General features: G+C 32.6%; 2 protein-coding genes across 2 annotated transcripts; both read left to right on the forward strand.

Moving 5' to 3' along the window:
* The first annotated feature begins 7,086 nt into the window (after positions 1 to 7,086).
* LOC132053374 (expansin-B3-like) lies at positions 7,087 to 11,478 on the forward strand. The gene is made up of 4 exons (XM_059445368.1): positions 7,087 to 7,357; positions 8,298 to 8,598; positions 9,906 to 10,035; positions 10,692 to 11,478. The coding sequence occupies exons 1-4, from the start codon at positions 7,216 to 7,218 to the stop codon at positions 10,887 to 10,889; spliced, it is 771 nt and encodes a 256-aa protein (XP_059301351.1). The 5' UTR covers positions 7,087 to 7,215; the 3' UTR covers positions 10,890 to 11,478.
* Positions 11,479 to 16,762: 5,284 nt separating this feature from the next.
* Positions 16,763 to 23,012, forward strand: LOC132053375 (lanC-like protein GCL2). Its single transcript, XM_059445369.1, has 6 exons — positions 16,763 to 17,055; positions 19,498 to 19,676; positions 20,610 to 20,721; positions 20,842 to 20,958; positions 21,051 to 21,368; positions 22,408 to 23,012. The coding sequence occupies exons 1-6, from the start codon at positions 16,867 to 16,869 to the stop codon at positions 22,741 to 22,743; spliced, it is 1,251 nt and encodes a 416-aa protein (XP_059301352.1). The 5' UTR covers positions 16,763 to 16,866; the 3' UTR covers positions 22,744 to 23,012.
* Positions 23,013 to 23,259: the final 247 nt, after the last annotated feature.

A 23,259-nucleotide genomic window follows, 5' to 3' on the forward strand; every position in this document is an offset into this window, starting at 1 on the left:
TGTAGCCCAACTTGTATGAACTTAGTTAATTAATACTCCAATTTAAATGTCTATTGTATGCATCAAATCAAATAAATCTAATCTGATGGGTCTGATATCACCCACCTTCCGGTGTGGAGTTGCCACTGCCAATTAATTAATTAAAATTTTCGACCAAATCAGATGATTATTCACAGTATTGTGCTATAAGCTGAAAAGAAGTCATATCCCTTCGTAGCAAAGAGTTATTCATAATATTTAACTTAATAAATTAACAAAAACGCTCAACTTCAATCCATTATGGAATAGAACTGTTGTAAATTACAACTTGTAATTAACAATACCCTAATCATCCAAATAATGTCATCTAAATTATTAACGTTGTCATGCTCTTGGCCTCTCCGAGAAGGATTAATTAAAAAAAGTAACCAATGTATATAATTACATCTCCAATAGTGGCCGAAAATAAAATACTACTGAGTAATAATTTCAAGTGTCCCTCGCGCTCCAGTTTTAAGCTTACAACTATCATCATCCCCGTGACAAGATGAACTTTTATAAAACTATTAGGTCATCACAAAATATATTAATAGGTCATGCAAAATATTGGGATCTAATTTAGAAAATAAGTCAACTTACTTGGTACAATAACCTGTAAGGGTGCCTTAATAGTGTAAAATTCTTTAAACTGCCAATGTATATAAATTATAAGTAATTAACTACAAGTTAATTACTTTTCTATTTCATTTTATGTTACTTTTCTTTTTGCTCCATATAAAAAGAATGTCATCCTTCATTTCTTCTATATTTAGTAATTTTTTAATTCTAAAGTTCGCATTTTATAATGACACTCCTCTATATGAATGACATGACATGATTAACATCACAAGATACAAAAGTTATTTTTTTGTATATTGAATACAAGTAGTTTAAAATCATAATATTTAAAAGTCTTTTGAATAGTTATAAATTTTGTGTTCATTTAAATTAAGACACATAAAATTAAACGAGAGAGCGGCACAGGAGTTAATATCAATTTGGGGGCCTTGTTAGCAAATAACGTTTAAATTAAATATTGCCACATGTTCAATTGATGATAAATTTAGGAGAAGAAAATATATAATCTAACATATATGAGTTTAACATTTTCTCCCGTGGTCACGCAAATAATAAAACGGACGTAAGCAAAAAACTGGTTTCAATTGAATAAAGAAATTCAACTTAATACGTACTAACACGTGTGTACTACGTACATAATCTTATATTGTTATTCTAAATTGTAGAGAACACCTAGGAAATTAAGTGCATAATAATTCCTTGGAATGTTGATACATATGACTTTTTTTATTCTTTTCTAAGTGGGTTCAGCTATGAAGCTAATTACGAACAAAATATGCTACAATGCCACTTTGAGGCAGGTTTAGGATTGTAATTTGATAATCTATTTTTCTAAATATTTTATGAGTTTAATTTTTAAGTTCTTATCATTAAACTCATCATATATTTGAAATTAGAACTTTAAGATTTATTATTTACGAAAAATGTAGTATTATTTTTATATATATATTTCTATGCTTATGTCCAAAACGTTGAATTCACATAAATCCATTACGAGTACTTTTTATTGTTCACCGGTCACTGCTCGTACACGTCATGCAAAGAGCATCAGAACGTGTCAATCATTGATATGGTAACACTTACACATTTATTTGCTTAAAAATTATGAAGTGAGTGGTGATTGGTGTGTGATCCATTTGTTGGATGGATAAGGAATGCACGAGGCATGTTTTTGCCTTAACGTCCCCAAAATCACCAATAATATCTTAGACTTCAAGCTTCATTCCAATATTCTTATTATATTATTATTATTATATATTATTACATCAGGGTTGGAGAAAAGAAAGAAAATACGATACTACTGATAGGTTTGAAATTACTAAACAACCTTTACAAGTATAAAATATCCTACGAGCCACTTTGAGGCGATAGATTTTAATTTGATAATCTATCTTTCTAAATATTTTATGAACATATTAACATCCTTTCATTAAACTCATCATAATTTGTGGAATTACATTCGATGTTTTGTTGATAGATTCGAGCATAATTGAGATGGCAGGTTCAAGCTTCATTCCATTTTGAAAAATTGCTTTAACTTTCATGCTTAATACGTGAGAAAATAGGGATGAAAAACATTTGGTTATTCACATTTATGTGTAGCTACACTAGCAAGCCCCAATAGTACGTAATCCGCAAATTCTTCTGCAATGCACTATAACTACTTCATTTTTTGCCCCCTATTTATGTCTATATATACATAAATACATACATAGACCACTAAAAATACATGAATTTATGATAGAAATTTCTAAGGAAGGTCCGTTAGGAAATATGAGGTTCCCAATGGAGTATCCGTCGGATAAACATACATCCAACGAAAATACAAGTGGAGGAAAAAATATTGGGTTCCCTATCCCTTCTTGTGATTTTTGCTCTGACTGCAATCTCAAGTTCTATAGGCAGGATCGAACAATATGCTGAATTTTAATAAGCATATCACTAATTGGAGGATTTCTTTTTACAAGGATTGCAATAATACTACATGTGTGTGTATTTTTGTCGCATGTTTGGGCTCCCCGACTCTTCTTGCCTTTTGATACTTCCATTGTAGTCCCAGGTCAGGCAAAGTTTGGATGACGTACTCGTTGAGTTTAAGCATATCAATAAGTAAAGAAAAGAAATTTATAAATTTCAACATTAATGGCGAGCGAACTGGAAATAGATCGTCGTCTTTTGATTAATGTAGTATCAAAGTTTTAATCATAATAATTTCTCTTTATGACTTTGAACATAGATGGGTTGTCCAAGACTCCAAAGTCATGAACAGAATCCATATACCAGGCTAATAGAGGTGTCAATCACATGAGCATAAAGTTCTCCCTGGTAGCCCCGTTTGTCAGGCCTAAAGAGATGCCTAAAGTGAAAGGAACGTGAAAATGGCAATAATAAAGCCAATAATAATATTCTAAAGTCAAGGTTTGAGACTTTGAGGACTTGATAATTAAAATCATGTTATGTACGTGGGGATTCTCTGTCTGTCATCTCACATGTGTCTGTTTATAACTAACTAGTAAAAAATATCTCTCCTTGTAGAGGCAGGGTAAAAATTATTGCTCACCATAAGTAATAATGGAGTCCGCGACTTTTGTAGCACAAAAAAAAAAAGTTGAACCAAACTAGCAAAAAAAAAAAAAAAAAAACATTAGTAGGTTTCACGCACTAAATTAGTGCGTGAAAGGACCAAACTGTAAAAGTGAAAATTGGGCCTTTCACGCACGAATTTCGTGCGTGAAGGGGTAAAGTCGCTAATCTCTGCAAGGCGGAGAGGTTCCTTCCATTTCTGATTCGATGGTTGTCATAAGAGGAATGCTTGCTTGTGTACCACAAGTTTCATGGATTTTTAATGCAAAAGGTAAATAACCCCCGTTTAAACGGAATCCGGAACCAAAATGACTCAATAAAAAATTAAGTGAACCAAAATACCCCAACAAATTTTTTTTTTACAAAACTACCTTTAGCGCAGTATTTTACTGCGCTAAAGTAGTTCACGGAGACGGAGCCATTAACTGCTTTAGCGCAGTATTTTACTGCGCTAAAGATTTTTTTTTTTTTTTTTTGCATAGGGTAGTATTTTACTGCGCTATAGCTAGCACTAAAAAAAAATTTGGTAAACTTTTTTTTTTTTTTTTTGCAACACTTAGTATTTTTTTCATACTTTGACCAACGATTAGTCGTGTGTCAAGACTCCGAAACGTCAATATTTTATATAGAACCTGATATTTTTTTCTGCGTACAATAATGTAGGCTCAATACATCAAGGATACGTAGACGTTCGGATCGGTATTTTAGGGGTTGAAAAGGTGCCCGAAGTAAGTTTTCTTTGAAAACTTTAGGGTGTTTTATTTTTAAGATTTTAATTTAAGCGTGTTATTTTTTAATCAAGACATAACTTTATTTTGAATATAAATATAATTCTAAAAAATATAGGGAGAAAAACTAGTTGTAAAGTGGTCAAACTTTGGATGGTCATAACTTTGCGCTCGGACGTCCGTTTTACGCATTTTTTTTTTTTGAACTTGCGTATTTTTTCGAGATCTATGCGGACAAACACCGCAAGGCGGTTTGGCCTAGCCGATTTTTAAAAAAACACCTTTTATCCCATTCAATTTCAATTTCCCCCCAAATTGGCTTGAAATTTTCAGTTTTATTTACTTATAAGATGATGATACGCAATAGATTTCAACGTAAAAATCCCGGGTAATGTAGGCGCGAATGTCAATTTCACTTCGCGTTTCAATTTTTGAAAATAAAGTCGACTAATTTTCTCGACATATAAAGTTAACTAAATTAACCTTACAGTCAAACAAAACTTACTTCGGGTACCTTTTCAACCCCTAAAATGACTATCCGAACGTCTACATATCCTTGATGTATTGGGCCTACATTATTGTACGCAGAAAAAAAATATCAGGTTCTATATAAAATATTGACGTTTCGGAGTCTTGACACACGACTAATCATTGGTCAAAGTATGAAAAAACACACTAAGTGTTGCAAAAAAAAAAAAAAAGTTTACCAAATTTATTTTTTTAGTGCTAGCTATAGTGTAGTAAAATCTGCGCTAAAAAAAAAAAAAAAAAAGTGCAGCTAATGACTCCGTCTCCATGACTCGCTTTAGCGCGGTATTTTACTGTGCTAAAGGTAGTTTTGTAACTTTTTTTTTGTTGGGGTATTTTGGTTCACTTAATTTTTTATTGAGTCATTTTGGTTCCGACTTCGTTTAAAATGGGGGTTACTTATCGTTGCATTAAAAATCCATGAAACTTGTGGTACATAAGCAACTGTTCCTCTTATGACAACCATCGAATCAGAAATGGAAGGAACCTCTCCGCATTGCAGAGATTAGCGACTTTACCCCTTCACGCACGAAATTCGTGCGTGAAAGGCCCAATTTTCACTTTTACAGTTTGGTCCTTTCACACACTAATTTAGTGCGTGCTACCTACTAATGTTTTTTTTTTTTTTTTGTGCTACAAAAGTCGCGGACTCGCAATAATGTTACGATTACATAATTGCATAGATAAAAATACATCTATGTATTGAAATAAAGGAAGGAAAATTATAGTCAAAGAAAGAGCCCTCAAAATAAATTAATTTTCATATAAATTGAGATGGAAATTAAGTATGCACCCGCGAGAGTTACAAACTATTACTCATAATTAAGCGAGTTAAATTGTTGTTAATCGACTGACTAAAAATGTTAAAATTCCATCTATAACGTCTGGTGCCTTGTCTACCAATTGCGAACATTTAACTCGTTTGGCAAAACTGAATTAATATATTAATAAATTCACATTTAGTACAGTAAATAATTCCAACACGTATGACTCTGACTCCCACCAACACGTGGGGACAGTGATATTCATCAATTACTGTGGCATAAACAAGAGAGAAATTAGACATGTACTTTTCATTTGCTCTCAATTTTTCTCACCCAAATGGAACAAAAAAGAATTACTGGATCCAAATATTTCAGAAGAAAAAAGATTCTTCTCTCCTGTTTTTGCTTTCTTTCATTCTTTTTCTTCTTTAGATGAAAACCAAAAAATGGAACTTAGAAACAGTACAATTGAGGAACAACCCAAATCTGCCCAAAACCCAATAAACAAACAAGAATAACGGTCGAATGCTCCATTCTTTTCAAATGACCAGTATGCCCCTAAAGCATTGACCGTTAAATATAGTAAGCAAGTATTTTATAGCTTTGTATGAAGTATAAAATCATGTTCTTCCTTTGTTCACTTTTACTAGTTCAGTATTCTAAAAATAGATTTTCATTTTTATTTGTCACTTTAAGCATGTCAAGAAAAAATAATTTATTTTTTCTGTTTTACCCATAGTTTTAAATACTCGCTTCAAATCATTTTTCAAATACAATAAAAATATGTACCAATTAATATGGGTACATTGGTAAATTATGTACTTCATTTATTATTTCTCAAATAGAGTGAAAAGTCCAAAGTTGACAAGTAAAAATGAACGGAGAGAGTATATATTACTACTAGTTAATCCCCCTGTCACCAACACAATTTTTGGTTTTCGGTACATATGAAGTTTAATACGGGGAACTTAATGTTGTATAATTAATAGTACTAAATAAAGTACACGAAAATCCATGCATTATTTTTTTATGAAATACTAATAAGTGAAATAAATAATACGTGTATTAACTACGTGGATTTGAATATACAAAAAGCAAATGCCCTTGCAATTGTAATTTCTAAATAACATTCATGTATTTATTCACCATATAACAATTCGTGCATTATTTATCGTTCATATAACAATCCTTATATATATATATCTCCGCATAACATAGTTATATTATTATGAGTATAAGTTACATATATCGTTGTAAGGAATTTTTATACCATCATAATTGCATGTCATGACTTCAACCTATTATAGTATACAAGTAATTTGTCTTATTTTACAAAATTATAAATGTACATTTTACCAATCCCGTTTTTAATATTCACATAACAATTGTTATGTTATTATCATGAGTTTAAGTTAATAGACATTGTTAGTGTAGCAAATTTTTACATTATCGTATCACTTTGATAATGTTAATTGCAAGTAGCATGCATATCTTATTTTCATGATTCCAAATCTACATTTTAACAAAAAAACACCTATTAACCATCTTTTGACTGATTATTTACACTAACTCTCAATCAGAATGCTACATGAAGAATTAATGCATTACAACGTCTATAAGTTAAATTCTGTTATCATTACGTTTGATAATTAATGCATTACAACGTCTATAACTAAAACCAACAACCAAACTGACCCCTAAACTGACAATAGTGTCAAGAGCTTTATAGCTTTGCTGTTGTAACGTCTTAACTGTCGCTGGCCCCCATATTATAAAGTAAGTACTGACACCATCGTGAATAAAAATAATTCAAATAGGGTCACATGGACCTAAAAGTTCCACTACCCTTTATATTCCCACCTTATAAAAATAGGACTACATACCTTACAACAAGTCTCCAAAATTAACTTTGTTCTTACTTCTAACTTCTAACACTACATAGCATTCTCTTCTTCTTAGTACCTCGGTTTCTCCGTAAAGCTGAGAAACTGAGGACTATATTCTACACTTACATTATGGATTTTAGTTATTTGGTTGTGTTGGTGGTTCTAGCTTTTTTCGTTGTCATCGACATTGCTTCTGCGGGCAGCCCTCTCAGACATTGGCACTCTGCTTCAGCTACTTGGTATGGCAGTCCTAATGGTGATGGTAGTGACGGTAAGTTTCGAGTTCTATCCATATTTACATTTACTTTTGTTTTTCCCTTTATAGTCAGTTCAGGGTTAAAAACTTATTCCCGCAAGTGTTTACACCAAATTAGTCGAATAAAAGCATGAAAAAGTCAGACACACATTTTTTTTTTTATAAAGGTGGAGTTTAGGCCAGTTTACTTACATTTCCACTAATTTTATTGAATACGTGCTATCTTTTATCAACACAAATTATTCTATTTATCAAAACTTGAATAGATGAAGAAAAAACACCAAATATTTTTGTTTTGGTAGCATTGGAACCAAAAACATCACGATTCTCAACCACTTTATTTATCACTTAGCCGAAGTCATACACACTTTTTTACTTTAATTTTTAACAAAATTTACGTTGCTTCAATTTACACGCAGGAGCGCTAGATAGTTGAAAGTCAGTAAAACAAGTCAGTTAATGATTAATTTTATTGTATTAAATAAATGCATTAGAACGTGCTCTCCAGGTCATGCATTACAGCTAGAGCCTAGAATAATGAACCAACAAGAATAGAGGCCGCTTCAGAAATTAAAATATATGGGTTGAGAGTGAACACGATCTATTAAACAATATAATTATATTTTATACCATCAGTTAAATTGAGTGTTACTTGCAAGTTACAAGTATAGTTGTCCTTCTACAACAGGTCAAATTGCACTACTCATATAAAGTTTTCATTACACTTCTCACTAAAATATAAGTTAGTACATTCAATACATTTACATTTTATTTTTTTTGCATATGTGGAAGTGATTTGAGTTAAGTTGAACCACCATACCCGCTCTAAATCCGTACTATGCATAGACCGACCCCAACTAGTTTGAGATTGATGAAACAACATATTACTACTTGTTATAACTACAATTCATTCAATGTCCTAATTTTCTTGTCAATGATTTAATTTTTGGCGTAGGTGGGGCATGCGGATACGGGTCCATGGTGGATGTAAAACCATTCAAGGCCAGAGTAGGTGCAGTGAGTTCAGGCCTATTTAAAAACGGTGAAGGCTGTGGTGCCTGTTATAAAGTAAAATGCTTGGACAAATCAATTTGCTCGAAACGAGCTGTAACAGTTATCATTACTGATGAATCACCGCAACTAACTAAAGGCCTAAACCATTTCGACCTTAGTGGGTCTGCATTTGGACGCATGGCTGTTTCGGGACGTAATGGGAAGCTGCGTAACCGTGGTAAAATCACCGTCATTTACCGCAAGTAAGTCAAAAGAGTAGTGAATTGTGAATTTTATAATCTTAAATTAAAGATGTGTATAATTTTAAAAAAAAAATTATTTGAATTTTGTTATTAAACATCCAAGTAGGAAGGGATAATGTTTTTAATAATACTACTAACAGTGTGCAGTTTCAGTTTTGTCAATTAGTGGTTAGTGTATGATTTAATTTTATTTACCGAAATTGGAAGTACACCGTACAATTTCGTTTTGAAAGTGTTTGAGCGACAACTGACAATGACAGAGCTGAGTTCAGTCACTGTGATGGGGTTATTTCTGTTTCATTTTTTAAATCTATTTTTATTACTTTTTCTATCTAAATTTATGCAGTAATGTCCTTTGCTTTTTAGTCTATCATAATTTTTTTATATTCTAAAATTCTCACTTTATCTTTACTGAAATAATTTGTAAATATACAAATGTTTAAGATTTGTTTTAGAATCTTAGACTATAAATATCAAAAGTTTAATTTTTTTCAAACTTCATTGCCAAACCACATAAATCGGGACGGAAGGAATAATCCCTTTGTCTTTTCTATAAATAGGTTGTTTAATTGGAAATAAAAATTTAATTTTAAAAAAAGACTTCTGGAATATTCAAAATTTGTGATTTAAAACGAATCAAGTGCTATAAAAATACATTTTTATGAGTAGAATGATAGTAGTAATAATTTTGTAAGGTGGTGAATTCTGTATTATGGTACACGCCTCCATGTTTTATCCTTCTTTTTTTTGGTCAAAATCTTCACTGATTTCTTCCTCGGTTTGCATAAAATAGAGTCTTGACTGCTGACACACTTTTCGTTTGACCAAATTTATTTCACTATTTTCTGATTACTGTGACTACTTTTTTCCTTTTGGGGGTCATTAAAGAAGTGAGTCCTTAGGTACTTCCTTTTTATTTTTATTTTTATTTTTTATTATAGTTATGGGAAATAACTTTTTTTTTTACAGAGGTAATAGTGGGGTTAATAGGGAGAGGAAAGAGTTAGCTGAGAGCAATAACTTGATTACTTCAAACTAAATTCAATACTAAAATGTCATTGTTGAGTCATCGCGGTGAAAGGATCGCGATGATCATCTAAAGTCCAATTTTCATTGAGCATTGGGTAGAATGATTTACACGATTTAAGTACGGAATGAGGTATTGTAAGTGCTAAAGTGATTTTGCTGCCACGAGTAACTGAGATTTAACTTTTTATCACTATGATTTATAAAATGAAAAAACTAAACACAAAATATTAGATAAAGATGATGATTGCTGAGAGTTTTAATTTTCGTGGTGGGTGTAGGACTCCTTGCAAGTATCCTGGACAGAACATTGCCTTTCATGTGAATGCAGGCTCAACAGCTTATTGGCTCTCTCTTTTGGTTGAGTTTGAGGATGGAGATGGTGATATTGGATCTATGGATATTAGAGAGGTACATATCTTAATTGGATTTCACTTAATATATTCACTGATAAAAAACATTTTTTTAGTAAGTACATTTTATTTCATGTGTACTCAAAGTGAAAATTTAGAATTCCAAAATGACTACCAATTCTCTAATCACTGCCTTAGAAGACTCATTACAATTTACAAGAAATCAAACACATTTCGATGAAGACAAATGAAAAGTATTTTGGATATCTTAGAATACTATTATAACCACGTGATGTGCCACAATGGTAGCCACCTTTTTCTAAATGCTACTATTGGAATGTGACCACTACTAATCACTTTTCAGATATTCAATAGCAAGGGTAAGCTTGAAATAATAATTAATTTGTCTTGATTTCTAAAACAACAATTATTTGTGACCCTTTTATGCTAAAACAGCACCTAAAATGGAACAGGGGGTTTATTGACTTACAAATCATTCATTTTTCTCCTTAAATGAGTTACAATTGATTACACATGTTTCATGGAATATTAGTAAGGGTGAAATCAAAACATATGAATGCATTCTTGATTTTCTAAAGTGTCAAATTATATATTTTGGACCAAAGTTGTTTGGCTAAGAGTGACAGTTTAAAAGGACATGATGGGAGTATATGTTGAAGTTTATTTAAAATTAATAATTTGTTAATTTTTCAGGCAAGGTCCAATCAATGGTTAAAGATGACACATCTATGGGGAGCAAATTGGTGCATTATTGGCGGACCATTACAAGGGCCATTCTCAATCAAGTTAACAACACTATCAAAAAGAAGAACCCTCTCAGCAAGAGATGTAATTCCAAGCAAATGGACTCCTAAAGCCACTTACACTTCTCGTCTTAACTTCTCAAAATAGACTTTTGACTCCATAACAGGATCACAGGAGCGGATGCAGTTAAGGACTTACAAATTTACCGAATAAGTACAAATAATAAAGTTCGTGATAGTATTCTAACTCGAATTAGTAATATTCAATTTCTGAATTCGCCTCCACTGCGGCAAGGATTTAGAAAAACTAAAATACTAATAGCCTTATAACATTGTTACATAGCTACCTTTGTCGGTTGGGTTTTCAAAAAAAAAAGGAAAATCAACCTTTGGATCAGCAAAATAAGTATCCGAGGTTCACCCTTTTTTTTTTCTTTTTTTTTCTCTTTTTGTCCTTTCTTGTTGATGTAACTCTTTTGTAAACTGCTTATATAAGGGTGGTTAATAGTAAGCCCTCTCCAAAGGAGAATGAGCCACCTTTATGTAATTTTTTTTTTTTTTTGGTTGTTGTTGTTGTAAAAGTTGTTTCCTATGTTTAGTTTTTGGGTTGTATATTAGGTGGTGTTAGGTCTTTCTATGGTTTTAGCTGAGGGAAGGACAAATATTATGTACATTTACTGTGTGTTTGCTTTATATGAAAACATATATATAATGAATGGTGTGGGAACGTTCTGCTACGGTGTTGTTTAATCCGTTACTATTAGTAATTTAGTATATTTTAACCTATTAACGCGTAATTGAACCTATTACCTATCAATAATATTTTAACCCGTTGAAGGTGGAAACAGGGCTGAGGCACAATGTTATTTATGTGTTCAGTAGAACTCAGTAATTTTGGCTCAAATCTTGCATTTATAATAGAAAAAGTTTATTTAATATATATAAATAATCTATTCCAAATTCAGTATACAAAGAGAGTTATAGTTCAAACCCTATAAATTAAAAATCTTAACTCAGGATATGAAGCAGGGGTAGAGCTAGGTTGGGCCGAGGGTATTCATCTGAATCTCCTTCGGTGAAAAATTAAACTGTATATACAACGTTAAAGTTATTTTTATATATTTATATATATTAGATGTTGAATCCCTTTGACTTCTTCGTGTGTTTACTTCTTTATATTTTTTAACCCCTTAAAGAAAAATTCTAGCTCCGCCATGACTATGAAGAGAATAATTTAATTTCAAAAGCCAAAGCAAAGGTTGGCCAGCACTTATGAGGGTATGACCATATCTTTGAAACAAAGAATATCATTCTCACATGTATAATAGTTGAGAAATAGTTTGAGTGTGGACAAGTATGATAATGTTCCACACGTGGAGGAGGTCCCAATAACTAATGACTGCTACTATTTTTTGGGATCTAACTGACACTGAGTAGTTCTTCTCCATGTGAATTTGCATGTGATCAAATCCCCACACATTGAAGGTCAAAAGTTACACTGGTGACAGTAGATGTCCCTTGTTGAATGGAGTAGTTTGCAATATGAAATAACCATAGTGGTTATTACTTACACCGTTAATTTTAAGTTATATGGCATAATTGGTACGGATAAAGAAAATAAGAAAGGAAGAAATAAATATTTTTTAAAATTTGTGTATTTGCGTGGTCTATAGTGTGGTCTTAAACACAATACAACATTTGTATGATTATAATTTTTTTGGAAGGTAGAATGGTAAGTGTAAAGTCAATTATTTGCGAATTTCAAAAATTTAAAACTGAAAAATGTACGGCATAAAATAGAAGGAAGGAAGTAAAACAAAATGATATCTCTGTTTTAAAAAGGTTTTAACCTTTTGAAAAATGTTCTTTGATAAACGTTATTGGTACTTCTAAATAAGAGAGAGTGAGACTAAGATCAAACAAAAATTACAACAGCCACTGTTAAATAATTATTAGACTGGTATTTTCAAAGATTAATCTGTTACCCCCAAATCAGGCAATCAATCTTTTGAGGAAATATTCTATGTTGGAAATCTTAACAAAAGATAGAATTAACTTATCGGATTAAATCGTTGTGTCAAGTGTTTTCAAAGATATCTTGAAAGCAATCAATTTTGCCGATAGTACAAAATCGTTAAGGCCGGTCACTCCCCAAGATTTTACAGTTCTTCCAAACACGTGCACCAAAGGACTAAGCTTTTCCAAACACGAACAGACAAAACCAATTGCCCAAAAGACAACTCAAGAGGAAAAGATGAAGAAGAAATAAAATTTTTCTGTGTGTAAGTAATTCACCAATAAGGTGATTCTATATAGGCTGAAAATCCGAAAGGGTAAAAGAGGATCAATAAGCCATTAACTCAGCCATTAAGGAGAACTTAATGAGCCATTAACCTGGCTATTAAAATCAACAATAAATCAGTCTCTAAAACGGAATTAAAGATGAGAGATGATAATTTGTTTATTCTTTGCATCATCACAAGGTTATGTCCAACATTCTACACACTTCAAATTTTTATTTTTGTCGGTAATATCTTTGTTTTCCTTCTTTCTATTTCAAATTTCTAACAACTTAAAAGATTTAATACAATAAATTTTGCCTAAGCGCATACCAATTTTAGACAAGGCTTGGAAAGTGTTGCCAAAAGTATATGTGAGAACTTCTCACTAAGAAGTATTACAAGCGTGTTTTTTGGTTAATGAAAAGGCAACACTTTCTCGCAAATTAATAGCCTTTACCTCAAGAAAAATGTTGCTTTAGCAAAGGCAAATTTGGAAGCTCAATACTTCGACTCCACATTCAACAATTGTGTTGGAATATATTAATTGAAAGCCGTCGAATTTTAAAATTGGGTAGAATTTGGTTTCTAATTCATGTTTAGTTAGGATTTATCGTCAAATTTATATAAAGACTAGGTTTTCCTGTTTTGAGTTCAAGTAGGTTTCTTACTATTATAACTAGAGGTGCCGCTATTCTCATAATGTGAAAAATTGCAGGAAGCATTCAAAGATTTGTACATTTATGAATAAAATTCAAGAAAATAGTGTTGCTAATTGATTCAGTACAAAAATGGAGGAAACATATGAAGGGTCAACATATTTGCCCCAAGAAATCATCTTTGAAATTCTCTTGAGGTTACCTGTCAAATCCCTCTTGAAATTCAGTTGTGTTTCAAAATCATGGCTTTCTTTACTCTCAACTCCAGTTTTCAGCAAAACTCATGTCAAATTTTCATTGAAGAACCCCAAAATAACTGAAAGTAGACTTGCTGTGGCAGCCTCAGTTCCTGGCTTGGATGGAATCTGCAATATTTGCCAACATGGGGTCTGAAAATTCATTTGTTCATTCAATCGTCCTCCTATATCTTTACCCCTCTATGGTCGGATTTTGGGTTCTTGTAATGGGTTAATTTGTTTACCTAGTGACTCGTTTACGTTAATGTTATTGAACCCACTTTATTCTAAAGCATAAAATCAGGAAATACATCAAACTTTTCTAGTACATGTGTTCAATAGCGTTAGCGTAAACGAGTCACTAGTTAAACAAATTAATCCATTACACGAACCCAACATCCGAGCCGAGAGAGACAAAGATTTAGGAGGACAATTGAGTTTAAATGAATATTCAAACCCCAAATTGTAAACATTGCAGATTGTCCCAAACCAGAAAAAGAGGCTACTACAGCAAGTCTATTTTCAGTCATTTTTGAGTTATTTAATGAAAATTTGACATGGGTTTTGGTGAAAAGTGGAGTTGAAAATAAAAAAAGCCATGATTTTGAAACACACCAATTTCAAGAGGAATTTGACAGGTAACCTTAAAAGAATTTCAAATATGATTTCTTGGGACAAAAACTTTGCCCCTTTAGATGTTCCCTCCATTTTCTATGAATGTTCTTGATGCAACTATGGAGTGTGGAGTGGAAGTACTTAGCAAGATTTGGCTTGCCGTCAAAATACTACTGAAACAGAAGCCCTTCTGCTAGGTATTTATATAAATGTATAACTGTAATGAATAATTAGATAGATTTTTAATTTTATAAAAATAAATTTAAAAAATATAAAATTTAAAATCTATCTAATTTAATTTTATAAAAATAAATTAAAAAATATCGAACTTCATTGAATAAATTTATATGTCTAAAATAATACTTTATACATTAAATTTAAAAATAATAAACATTAAATTTAAAAATCTTGGGCCTGGCGCGACGAGAACAACTTCAAGCCAGCAGGAAGCCCATTATAATTTTTCTACTAAAACTAAATGGGTCATTTGTACGATTGCCCTTCAAAGGCACTGGTCTTTAATTTTTGTCTTTGGTGGTCTTTTAGTTTTTGCTCTTCGTTAAAAATTTTTTAGTTTCGGATTTTAATTTTTGCTCAGTCAAAAAATAAAAAAAATTACAAGGTAGAATTTGAATTAGCAAGGCAAAGTTTTGCAGCAAAACTTTGTCTTTTGAATCTAAACCTCTGCCTTGCGGATTTTTTTTTTTTTTTTTTTTACTGAACTGGAGTTCGAACCCAGAACCTCGGGATGTTATGCGAAGGGCAAAAATTAAAGACCACCAATTTGAGGGGCAAAAATTAAAGACCAGTGCCTTTAAAGGGCAATCCGCAAAAAAAAAAAAAAAATGATACGAAATTAGTTTTAGTATTTCGAATAGTAAGTAGTAAGTTACAAAAAATTCGAAATTCAATACTAAACTATTCAATAGTCTTAAATATTCTTTCTCTCGGATGAAATAAAATTCTCTCATTTTACAGTCAAACCTCTCTATAACAGCATCGTCGGATCCGAAATTCTTCAGCTGTTATAGAGAATAGCTATTATACACCTATAACAGCATTGACATTTAAATAATACTTCGCTGTTATAGGCAAAAGATGCATAAAATCTAATTTTCATTTTTAATTATCAAATTCTAAGCTTAATCACACTTTGTATAACGAAGGAAGATCGTTTAGTGATGAAAATATATATATATTCATATGACATTTTTTGTCATAAATAGTGTATTAAATAATCAAATATTTGGTCAAAATCTCTACACTTATTATTGGTAATCATAAGTATTTTTTTTGTATTAAGATGGTTAACTATTATGTTACCAAAAAAAGAAGATAGTTATTATATGGGGTGTAATTTTACAAAGAGTGTACTGTTACAACGTTGGCTGCTACTGTTATAGTTGAAATGTTGTTATAGAGAAGGAAAATATAACATAAAAAATTAATTCCGAAAAAACTTAGCTGTTATAGAGAGGTGCTATTATATGCGAGTGCTATTATAGAGATGTTTGACTGTATACTTTTTCTGTCCTAATTTATATGATACAATTTTCATTTTAGTCTATCCCAAAAAGAATAATATATTTTTATATTTAGAAATAATTTAACTTAAAACTTTCTTAATTTAACCTAAATAGTTTAAGAAAGAAAGGTGCAAATATACCCTTTTTGCTGATGGGAGTTTTTTCTTTAAAAATCATTTAGGTTATTTTTTAATTAAAAAAATGCAACGTGCCTTTAAAAAAGGTCTACCTATTTCGTTTTGAGTAGACATATTTTTCTAAAGCCATGGTGATTTTTTTATTGTGTCGGGTATAATTGGTTTAAAAAAATCTCCATAATTTAAAAAAAATAAATCTACCCATTTTTTAAACGGATCAGACCCCACCCATCACAAGAAAAAAATTACTATGTTGCTATAGAAAAATATGTTTACTCAAAAAAATGGGTAAACTTTTTTTAAGTCACGTGATATTTTTAATTAAAAAATAACTTAAATAATTTTTTTTAAAAAACACCATCAATAAAAAAAATATATTTATATTATTTTATAATGACAGGAGTATATTTGCATCAATTTTATATTGATAACATATATATATATATATACCTTTTTATAATGAGGGGTATATCCCTTTAACCATATATATATTTTCACCTACCACTTTTTCACGATGCGATGCCACGACAAGTACACGTGTAAGGTTCAGAGTCTTCTCAAATTTTCTTGTCGGGACAACTCAGTATAGCATCTACAACAGCATACTCAACATAGCATCTCTCTATGTTAAAAAAAAAAAAATAGTTCTTGAATTTTTGGTGGAATTACAGAAATGTCGGACAGGTTTTATCCAAATGTAATGCCTGATTTTGTAGCAGAGAATCCAAGAGTTGAAGAAGAACAGTTACAACAGCAACCAATTCCACAAGGCACAAATGAATCACTGTTGAAGCTTCTGTCTACACCGTATAATACTCTATCTGAGAAGTTCAAACGTGCTGCTCTCGATCTTAAAGAAACTGTAAATAACTCTTCTTCCCTTATACACATAAATATATATAATCTCTCTATTTCAGTTTTTTGTCTTACTTGCCTTTTCAGTCTGTGTTTAAAAAAAACATGAACAAGATGGATATTTTGGTACTATTAGTCCATGCTATATTTTGACTGGGCACAAAATTTAAGGAATAAAAGGAGATTCTTAATCTTTTGATACTTAATTAAAGATGCGTATAATATACTTTAATTCTTGTGGTTTTAGATTTGACATGTAGGATATTTGACTTTTCAATTTATTAAATATAAAAAGATTAGAGACACTTTTTTGGATAGTCTAAAAAAATAAAACACTTAAATTGAGACTGTTGCTCCCAAACGCACACGCAAGTATACGTGGTCGTACAAGTAATATAGACTGTTAAGTCCAGATATCGATCCCACAGAGACTTAGATTCTACTGTTAAATTAATTCAAATTCGGATGAAACTATTCAAGAAAGTGAAAATCAAGATGTTTATTGTACTAAAACTAAAACTGAAAAGTAAACAATTTGTGATGGGTGTTTTTGTGATTGGGAATATCTTGACAAAGATTTTAAGAATTATCAGATGAGAGAAAGATCTAGGGTCATGGCTTTCGACAATCCAGTTAATCTTCGGACAATTCCACCTATATTATTTTCTGGGTTACTAGTTGACGGGTTAATTATACTTTGTGATATTCTCTCGAACTACTTACAAGCCTGTAGATATTACTATAACGCCTATATCTCTATGGTCGTCAGAGGTAATAAGAACGCATTTATTTCTCCGTATTCAACTAAGTAGGGCTAAAGGGTATATCTCTATCCTCAGTAGCCAAACGATCAAATCGAACAAACTCTATTTATTCTTATTACGTACGTGAATTCCCTTTCTCAAGTCCAATTCGCGCACCACAGATAGTGTCTAACTATTGGCCAGATAATCAAATAATTAAGATCAAGAATAAATAAGCAACCCAAAATATGGAAAATCAATATATAATAATTGTCATCAAACCAACTTTCAAGTCTTTCGCCACAACCCTAGAATTAAGAAATTTAGCTACTCATGATTCGATCATAGACAAAAGAAATCATGAATAACCTAGGGTTGAAAAAGATGAAAAATAAAATAAACCTAGAGAGAGAAAATAGAACGGTGGCTTACAAGTCTTTGAAATAATCCCAAAGACACCTTTTTCAGCTAATAAAATATCTATATATAGTCTAGGGTAAAAACAAAAAATAAGTAAACCTAATCCTAGTCGAACCGGGAAAGCTTCCGCAGAACCCCGCTTTCCTTCCGCGATGCGGAAGAAAAGCGCAATGTTCTGAGGCCTCCCGCTTTCCTTCCGCGATGCGGAAGGATAGCGCAAGCCTGGTTCCGCTTTTCTTCCGCTATGCGGATGAAAAGCGAGACCTTCAGTTCAATTTTTTTCCTTTTAGTTCATCACTTGTGGTCTTCGACTCGTCACCTCGTGTAGTCATCATATGCTCCAAAGTCAATCACTTTTAGCCCGGTTTTCCATCGTTTGTCTTCATCGTACCTATACACATGAAATATAACGACATAAGTTCAAATACGACGATTTCATCATAGATTAAGGGACAAAAGTCATAAGAATAGGATGTAAAATGACACGAAACATAGATATTTGTGCCAAATATCAGAGATGGAGGGAGTATCTTTAAATTCAAGACCACACAAGATTCCGTAGTCTTCTTTATTTTGTTAAACTCCGTGCCAAGTCAAAATCAGCCAAATAAATTTAAACGGAGAGGGAGTATTAAGTAGTCAAATTTTAAAAAGAATATATTCTTAAGTAGTAGAATGAAATGGGTCTAAGTGAAACAGAATGGATAATGAGGATTTATATAGTGGAGGTTAACTTTTTTGAGTTGTTGTTAACTAATTCTTGTAGAGAACTTGTAATTTATATACCAGTGGACTTCTCTAGTTTGAGGTTGAGTAGTAGCAGCAGTTGTTACAAAACCCTTAACCCTAAATTATTGAGTAGTGTAAGATTTCAAAGGGTTAAATGAAGCTGAATAGCCTGTTTGGCCACACTCCTGAAAAGTCTCAACGAGTGTTTGTAAGTGCTTATTTTAAGGAATTGAGGTGTCTGGCCAAGCTTTTATAGAAAACTTTAAGTGCTTTCGAGTAGTAGCAGAAGTTGAGAAAAGTAGGCACTTTTGGAACCTTGGCCATGCACAAGTGGCTGCTATATCTTGCAAAAGCATTTTTCAAATTGATTAGTCAAACACAAACTGCTACTCTCCGAAAGTACTTTTTCAAGAAGCACTTCTCACGAAAACACTTTTCAAATTAAGCAGATTTTGAGAGCTCGGCCAAATAGGCTATAAGGATTGATGTATAACTGCTTGAGATTGAGGTATAACTGTTTTTTTTGAGTAATCGATGTCTGGTGCGACCGCTGACAGATAGTGGTGGAGACATGGGGACTAACAAGGCAACAGGTTCCAGACTTTACTCTTTACTGTGGAACACTTGGGACTGCTCTTTTGCTGTTCAAGGCCTATCAGGTGACAAAGAACACGAACGACCTTTCTGTTTGCTCTCAGATTGTTAAGGATTGTGACTCTGCTTCTCGTCACTCAAGGTCTGCCCTCCATCCACCCAAATCAATCCTTTATTTATTATATATTTATATATATATATATATATATATATATATATATATATATATATATATGCATCGTGGTTTTCGATTTAAGATTTCCAATGCTGAAAGATAAGCTAAATGGACATTTTGGTTGATCTTTTTTGTTACTTTGATCCCCATTTCACACTCCTTTCTTGGTTTTCGTTTAATGCTCAAATGAAATCAAGATAAGAACATCGGCCTTGTTTTTTTGATTTATGTGTTAAATAGATCCATGACTTTTAATTATTTGATATCCCTTTTTGGGGTTTTCAATTTAAAGCTTCAAATGGCAGAAGGGTGAGGAAAATGGGCTTTTTCGGTAGACATTGTGTTAGTTTTGATAAAATGAGCTTTAGGTGGCTTTTCAATTTAAATCTTCAAATGGCACCAAAATAAACGAAATGGCGTTCTTTGGTTGATTTTATGTGTTAATTGGATCCATGAGTTTGAACTATTTGACATCCCTTTGTGGGATTTTCAATATAAAGCTTCAAATGGAAGGAAGATGAGGAAAATGGACTTTTTTTGGTAGATATTGTGTTACTTTTGATAAAATGAGATTTAGGCAGCTTTTCAATTTAAAGCTTCAAATGGCAGCAAGGTAAACAAAATGGCTTTTTTTGGTTGATTTAATGTGTTATTTGGATCCATGAGTTCTAATTAGTTGGCATCCCCTTCTGGTGTTTTCAATAAAGCCTCAAATGGCAGCAGATGAGAAAAAAAAATGGGCTTCTTTGGTAAATCTTTTGTATTAATTTTGATAAAATGAGCTTTAGGTACGTGATGACTTTCTGGCTTTTCAATTTAAAGCTTCAAACTGCAGCAAGTTAAACAAAAAGCCCTTTTTTGGGGGTTGATTATTGTGTTACTTTGATCAATGAATTACAGGGATGTGACGTTCCTATGTGGGAGAGCGGGGGTTTGTGCACTAGGTGCTGTCGTTGCCAAGTACATGGGCGATGATCAATTGGTTTATTACTATGTGTCTCAATTTAAAGAGGTTCGTTTTTAATAGTTGATTGCTAGACTTTTCATATTGTAAGTTTTTCTTTATATAAGCTTCCCTTTTGTTTTCCTTTACGTGATAGCTTATAAGATACACATTTGGTTCTAAGAGCAGATAAAATTAACCAAAGATCTTCCTGATGAATTGCTGTATGGTAGAGCTGGATACCTCTGGGCCTTTCAATTCATAAATAAGCATATTGGCAAAGGAACAATTCCTTCCACCTACACTGTAAGTGCAACAGCAAGTTCTGTAATCTAAGCAGGCATTAATCAGGCGGTTGTGGTCGAATCCGAACTTACTTTTTCTTGGTGGCATCTTAGGCTGCTGTGATCAATGAAATCATCAAGAATGGAAGAAGATTGGGAGGGAAGGGCAGAAGCCCGTTGATGTATGAATGGTACGGTGAGATGTACTGGGGTGCAGCTCATGGATTGGCTGGAATTATGCATGTTTTGATGGACTTTGAACTGGACCCTGATGATCTTGAGGATGTCAAAGAGACTTTAAAGTACATGGTTAAAAATCGGTTTCCCAGTGGAAATTACCCTGCAAGTGAAGAAGATAGGAGGAGAGATTTACTCGTGCATTGGTGCCATGGAGCTCCCGGTATTGCACTAACACTTGTCAAGGCAGCTGAGGTAATAACCCCTTTAATTATATTTACTTCACATGCATTATGTGTGGCATCGTACTGATAGAAGATTCATCATTTCCTGTACTAATTAAGGGAGTTTGAGCATCCAGACTTCCCTTGTGTAATTACATAGAACATTTTTTTTTTTCCTTTGTTTTGATGCTCCTGAGATGTAAGAGGTTCTAGCATCTTTTACAATGACGAATTCCAAAGTTTTTTATATGGTAACTGCTTAGCGCATTAATTCCAATGGTTCCTATCATCATAAGTAAGTGCACTTTCAACTGTTTCCACCCCGTCTATATGCTTGGAAACAAAAAAGTTGAGTAGTCCCAAATCCCAAGTCCTCTATTGTCTTTCTTGGCAAAATTTTGTTAACGTTTTTTAACAGTTCAACAGATATGCTGTGTAACCTCTTTATTTAAATATATACTCACTGGGTCAGATAACTGAATTTTTAAAAATGGATCAAATATGGATATTATCCACTATAAAATAGATATCCAGATGGATAATATGGGTATCTATATTATCAATACCCATTTGTCTGCTTGTTATTTTTCATGAGTAATTACTTTCTAGGAGTCTAAGCTTATTTTTGGTTTTTAGCTTGTGTTCTCACCTAACTTATTTCTGAAACCATGGATAGTATGGATATCTGTTTTATCCGTTGGTTAAACAATTTTTTATCCGTGTTAAATATGGGCTGGTTGGATATTTATCTGCTTTTGTTTAACCCGTTTTCAACCCGCCTTTTTGCCACTGCTAATCGCGATATATCGAATTCTGCATTGAAGTTACCTTGTTATCCATGGACAAGTTTGAGTGTGTTTATCATTGCATTTGATTTCTGAAATAAATTGGGTTGTCAATGAGCGTTATTGCATTCCTACTTTGGCATGGACACCATAAGTAGAAAAGGAACGAAGAAATGAAGAAATTGCATTTTCAAATATTTATATAATTCTTGGTTTCCTTAGCTTAAAGACTTTCTGTCACTTGATTTTGTAATTTGGAATTGCCATACAATATTCCAATGCCAGGTTTTTGGAGACCGAGAATTTCTTAATGCAGCAGCAGAGGCAGCAGAGGTAGTATGGAACCGCGGTCTTCTTAAGCGTGTTGGGTTGTGTCATGGCATCAGCGGGAATGCATACGTCTTCCTATCTCTGTATCGACTCACAGGAAATGTGGAGTACTTGTATAGAGCCAAAGCTTTTGCCTGCTTCCTTCTTGATAGAGCTCACAAGCTAATAGCAAAAGGAGAGATGCATGGAGGAGATAGCCCTTACTCTCTTTTTGAAGGTATTGCGGGTATGGCTTATCTTTTCCTAGACATGACAGATCCGAAAAACGCTAGATTTCCGGCCTACGAGTGAAAAGTTCATCCCACTGAGAGAGATGAAGTAGTAGCGTACTTCTCGTACATGTATAGAGAACTCACTTCTGTGACATGCACCTGAATTTCTTCTATTTCATTTGCTTTTATCCCATTTCCCCTACAAATGAGTTTGACAATTTCTTGTGCTAGTGGAACTTCGGTGCTTTCTTTTCTGAAAGAAACAACTTTTAGAAACAATAAGAAGTGATTTTTGAAAATAACGGGAGGACGGCTTAGGCATTTCTTCACTTGAATGCCTACCACAAACATTTAGTTGAGCACTGCACTATGATCCTTCTTGCCTGTTAGATTACTTTGACTAAGGCAGATCTAAAATGTCTCTAGCCTGCTTGGCCATGCTTTTAACATTTATTTTGAAATGATTCAATGAAGAATAACAGAAAATGTTGCTGTAAAGTCTCTGGAAACATGTTTTGGAAAAAATATATTTTTCGAGGCATGAAAAACACACTTATTTTATCCTATGCCTCAAGTCAATTTTCTGATTTTTTTA

This window comes from Lycium ferocissimum, chromosome 4 (assembly GCF_029784015.1).
Source record: "Lycium ferocissimum isolate CSIRO_LF1 chromosome 4, AGI_CSIRO_Lferr_CH_V1, whole genome shotgun sequence".
NCBI lineage: Eukaryota > Viridiplantae > Streptophyta > Magnoliopsida > Solanales > Solanaceae > Lycium > Lycium ferocissimum.

Bases quoted from the DNA above. Each gene is read 5' to 3' on its own strand.
- LOC132053374 (XM_059445368.1), top strand. From the start codon at position 7,216: ATGGATTTTAGTTATTTGGTTGTGTTGGTGGTTCTAGCTTTTTTCGTT. The intron at 7,358-8,297 runs GTAAGTTTCGAG...TTTTTGGCGTAG, and splicing joins TAATGGTGATGGTAGTGACG to GTGGGGCATGCGGATACGGG. The intron at 10,036-10,691 runs GTACATATCTTA...TTAATTTTTCAG, and splicing joins GATCTATGGATATTAGAGAG to GCAAGGTCCAATCAATGGTT.
- LOC132053375 (XM_059445369.1), top strand. From the start codon at position 16,867: ATGTCGGACAGGTTTTATCCAAATGTAATGCCTGATTTTGTAGCAGAG. The intron at 17,056-19,497 runs GTAAATAACTCT...GACCGCTGACAG, and splicing joins CTCTCGATCTTAAAGAAACT to ATAGTGGTGGAGACATGGGG. The intron at 19,677-20,609 runs GTCTGCCCTCCA...AATGAATTACAG, and splicing joins TCTGCTTCTCGTCACTCAAG to GGATGTGACGTTCCTATGTG.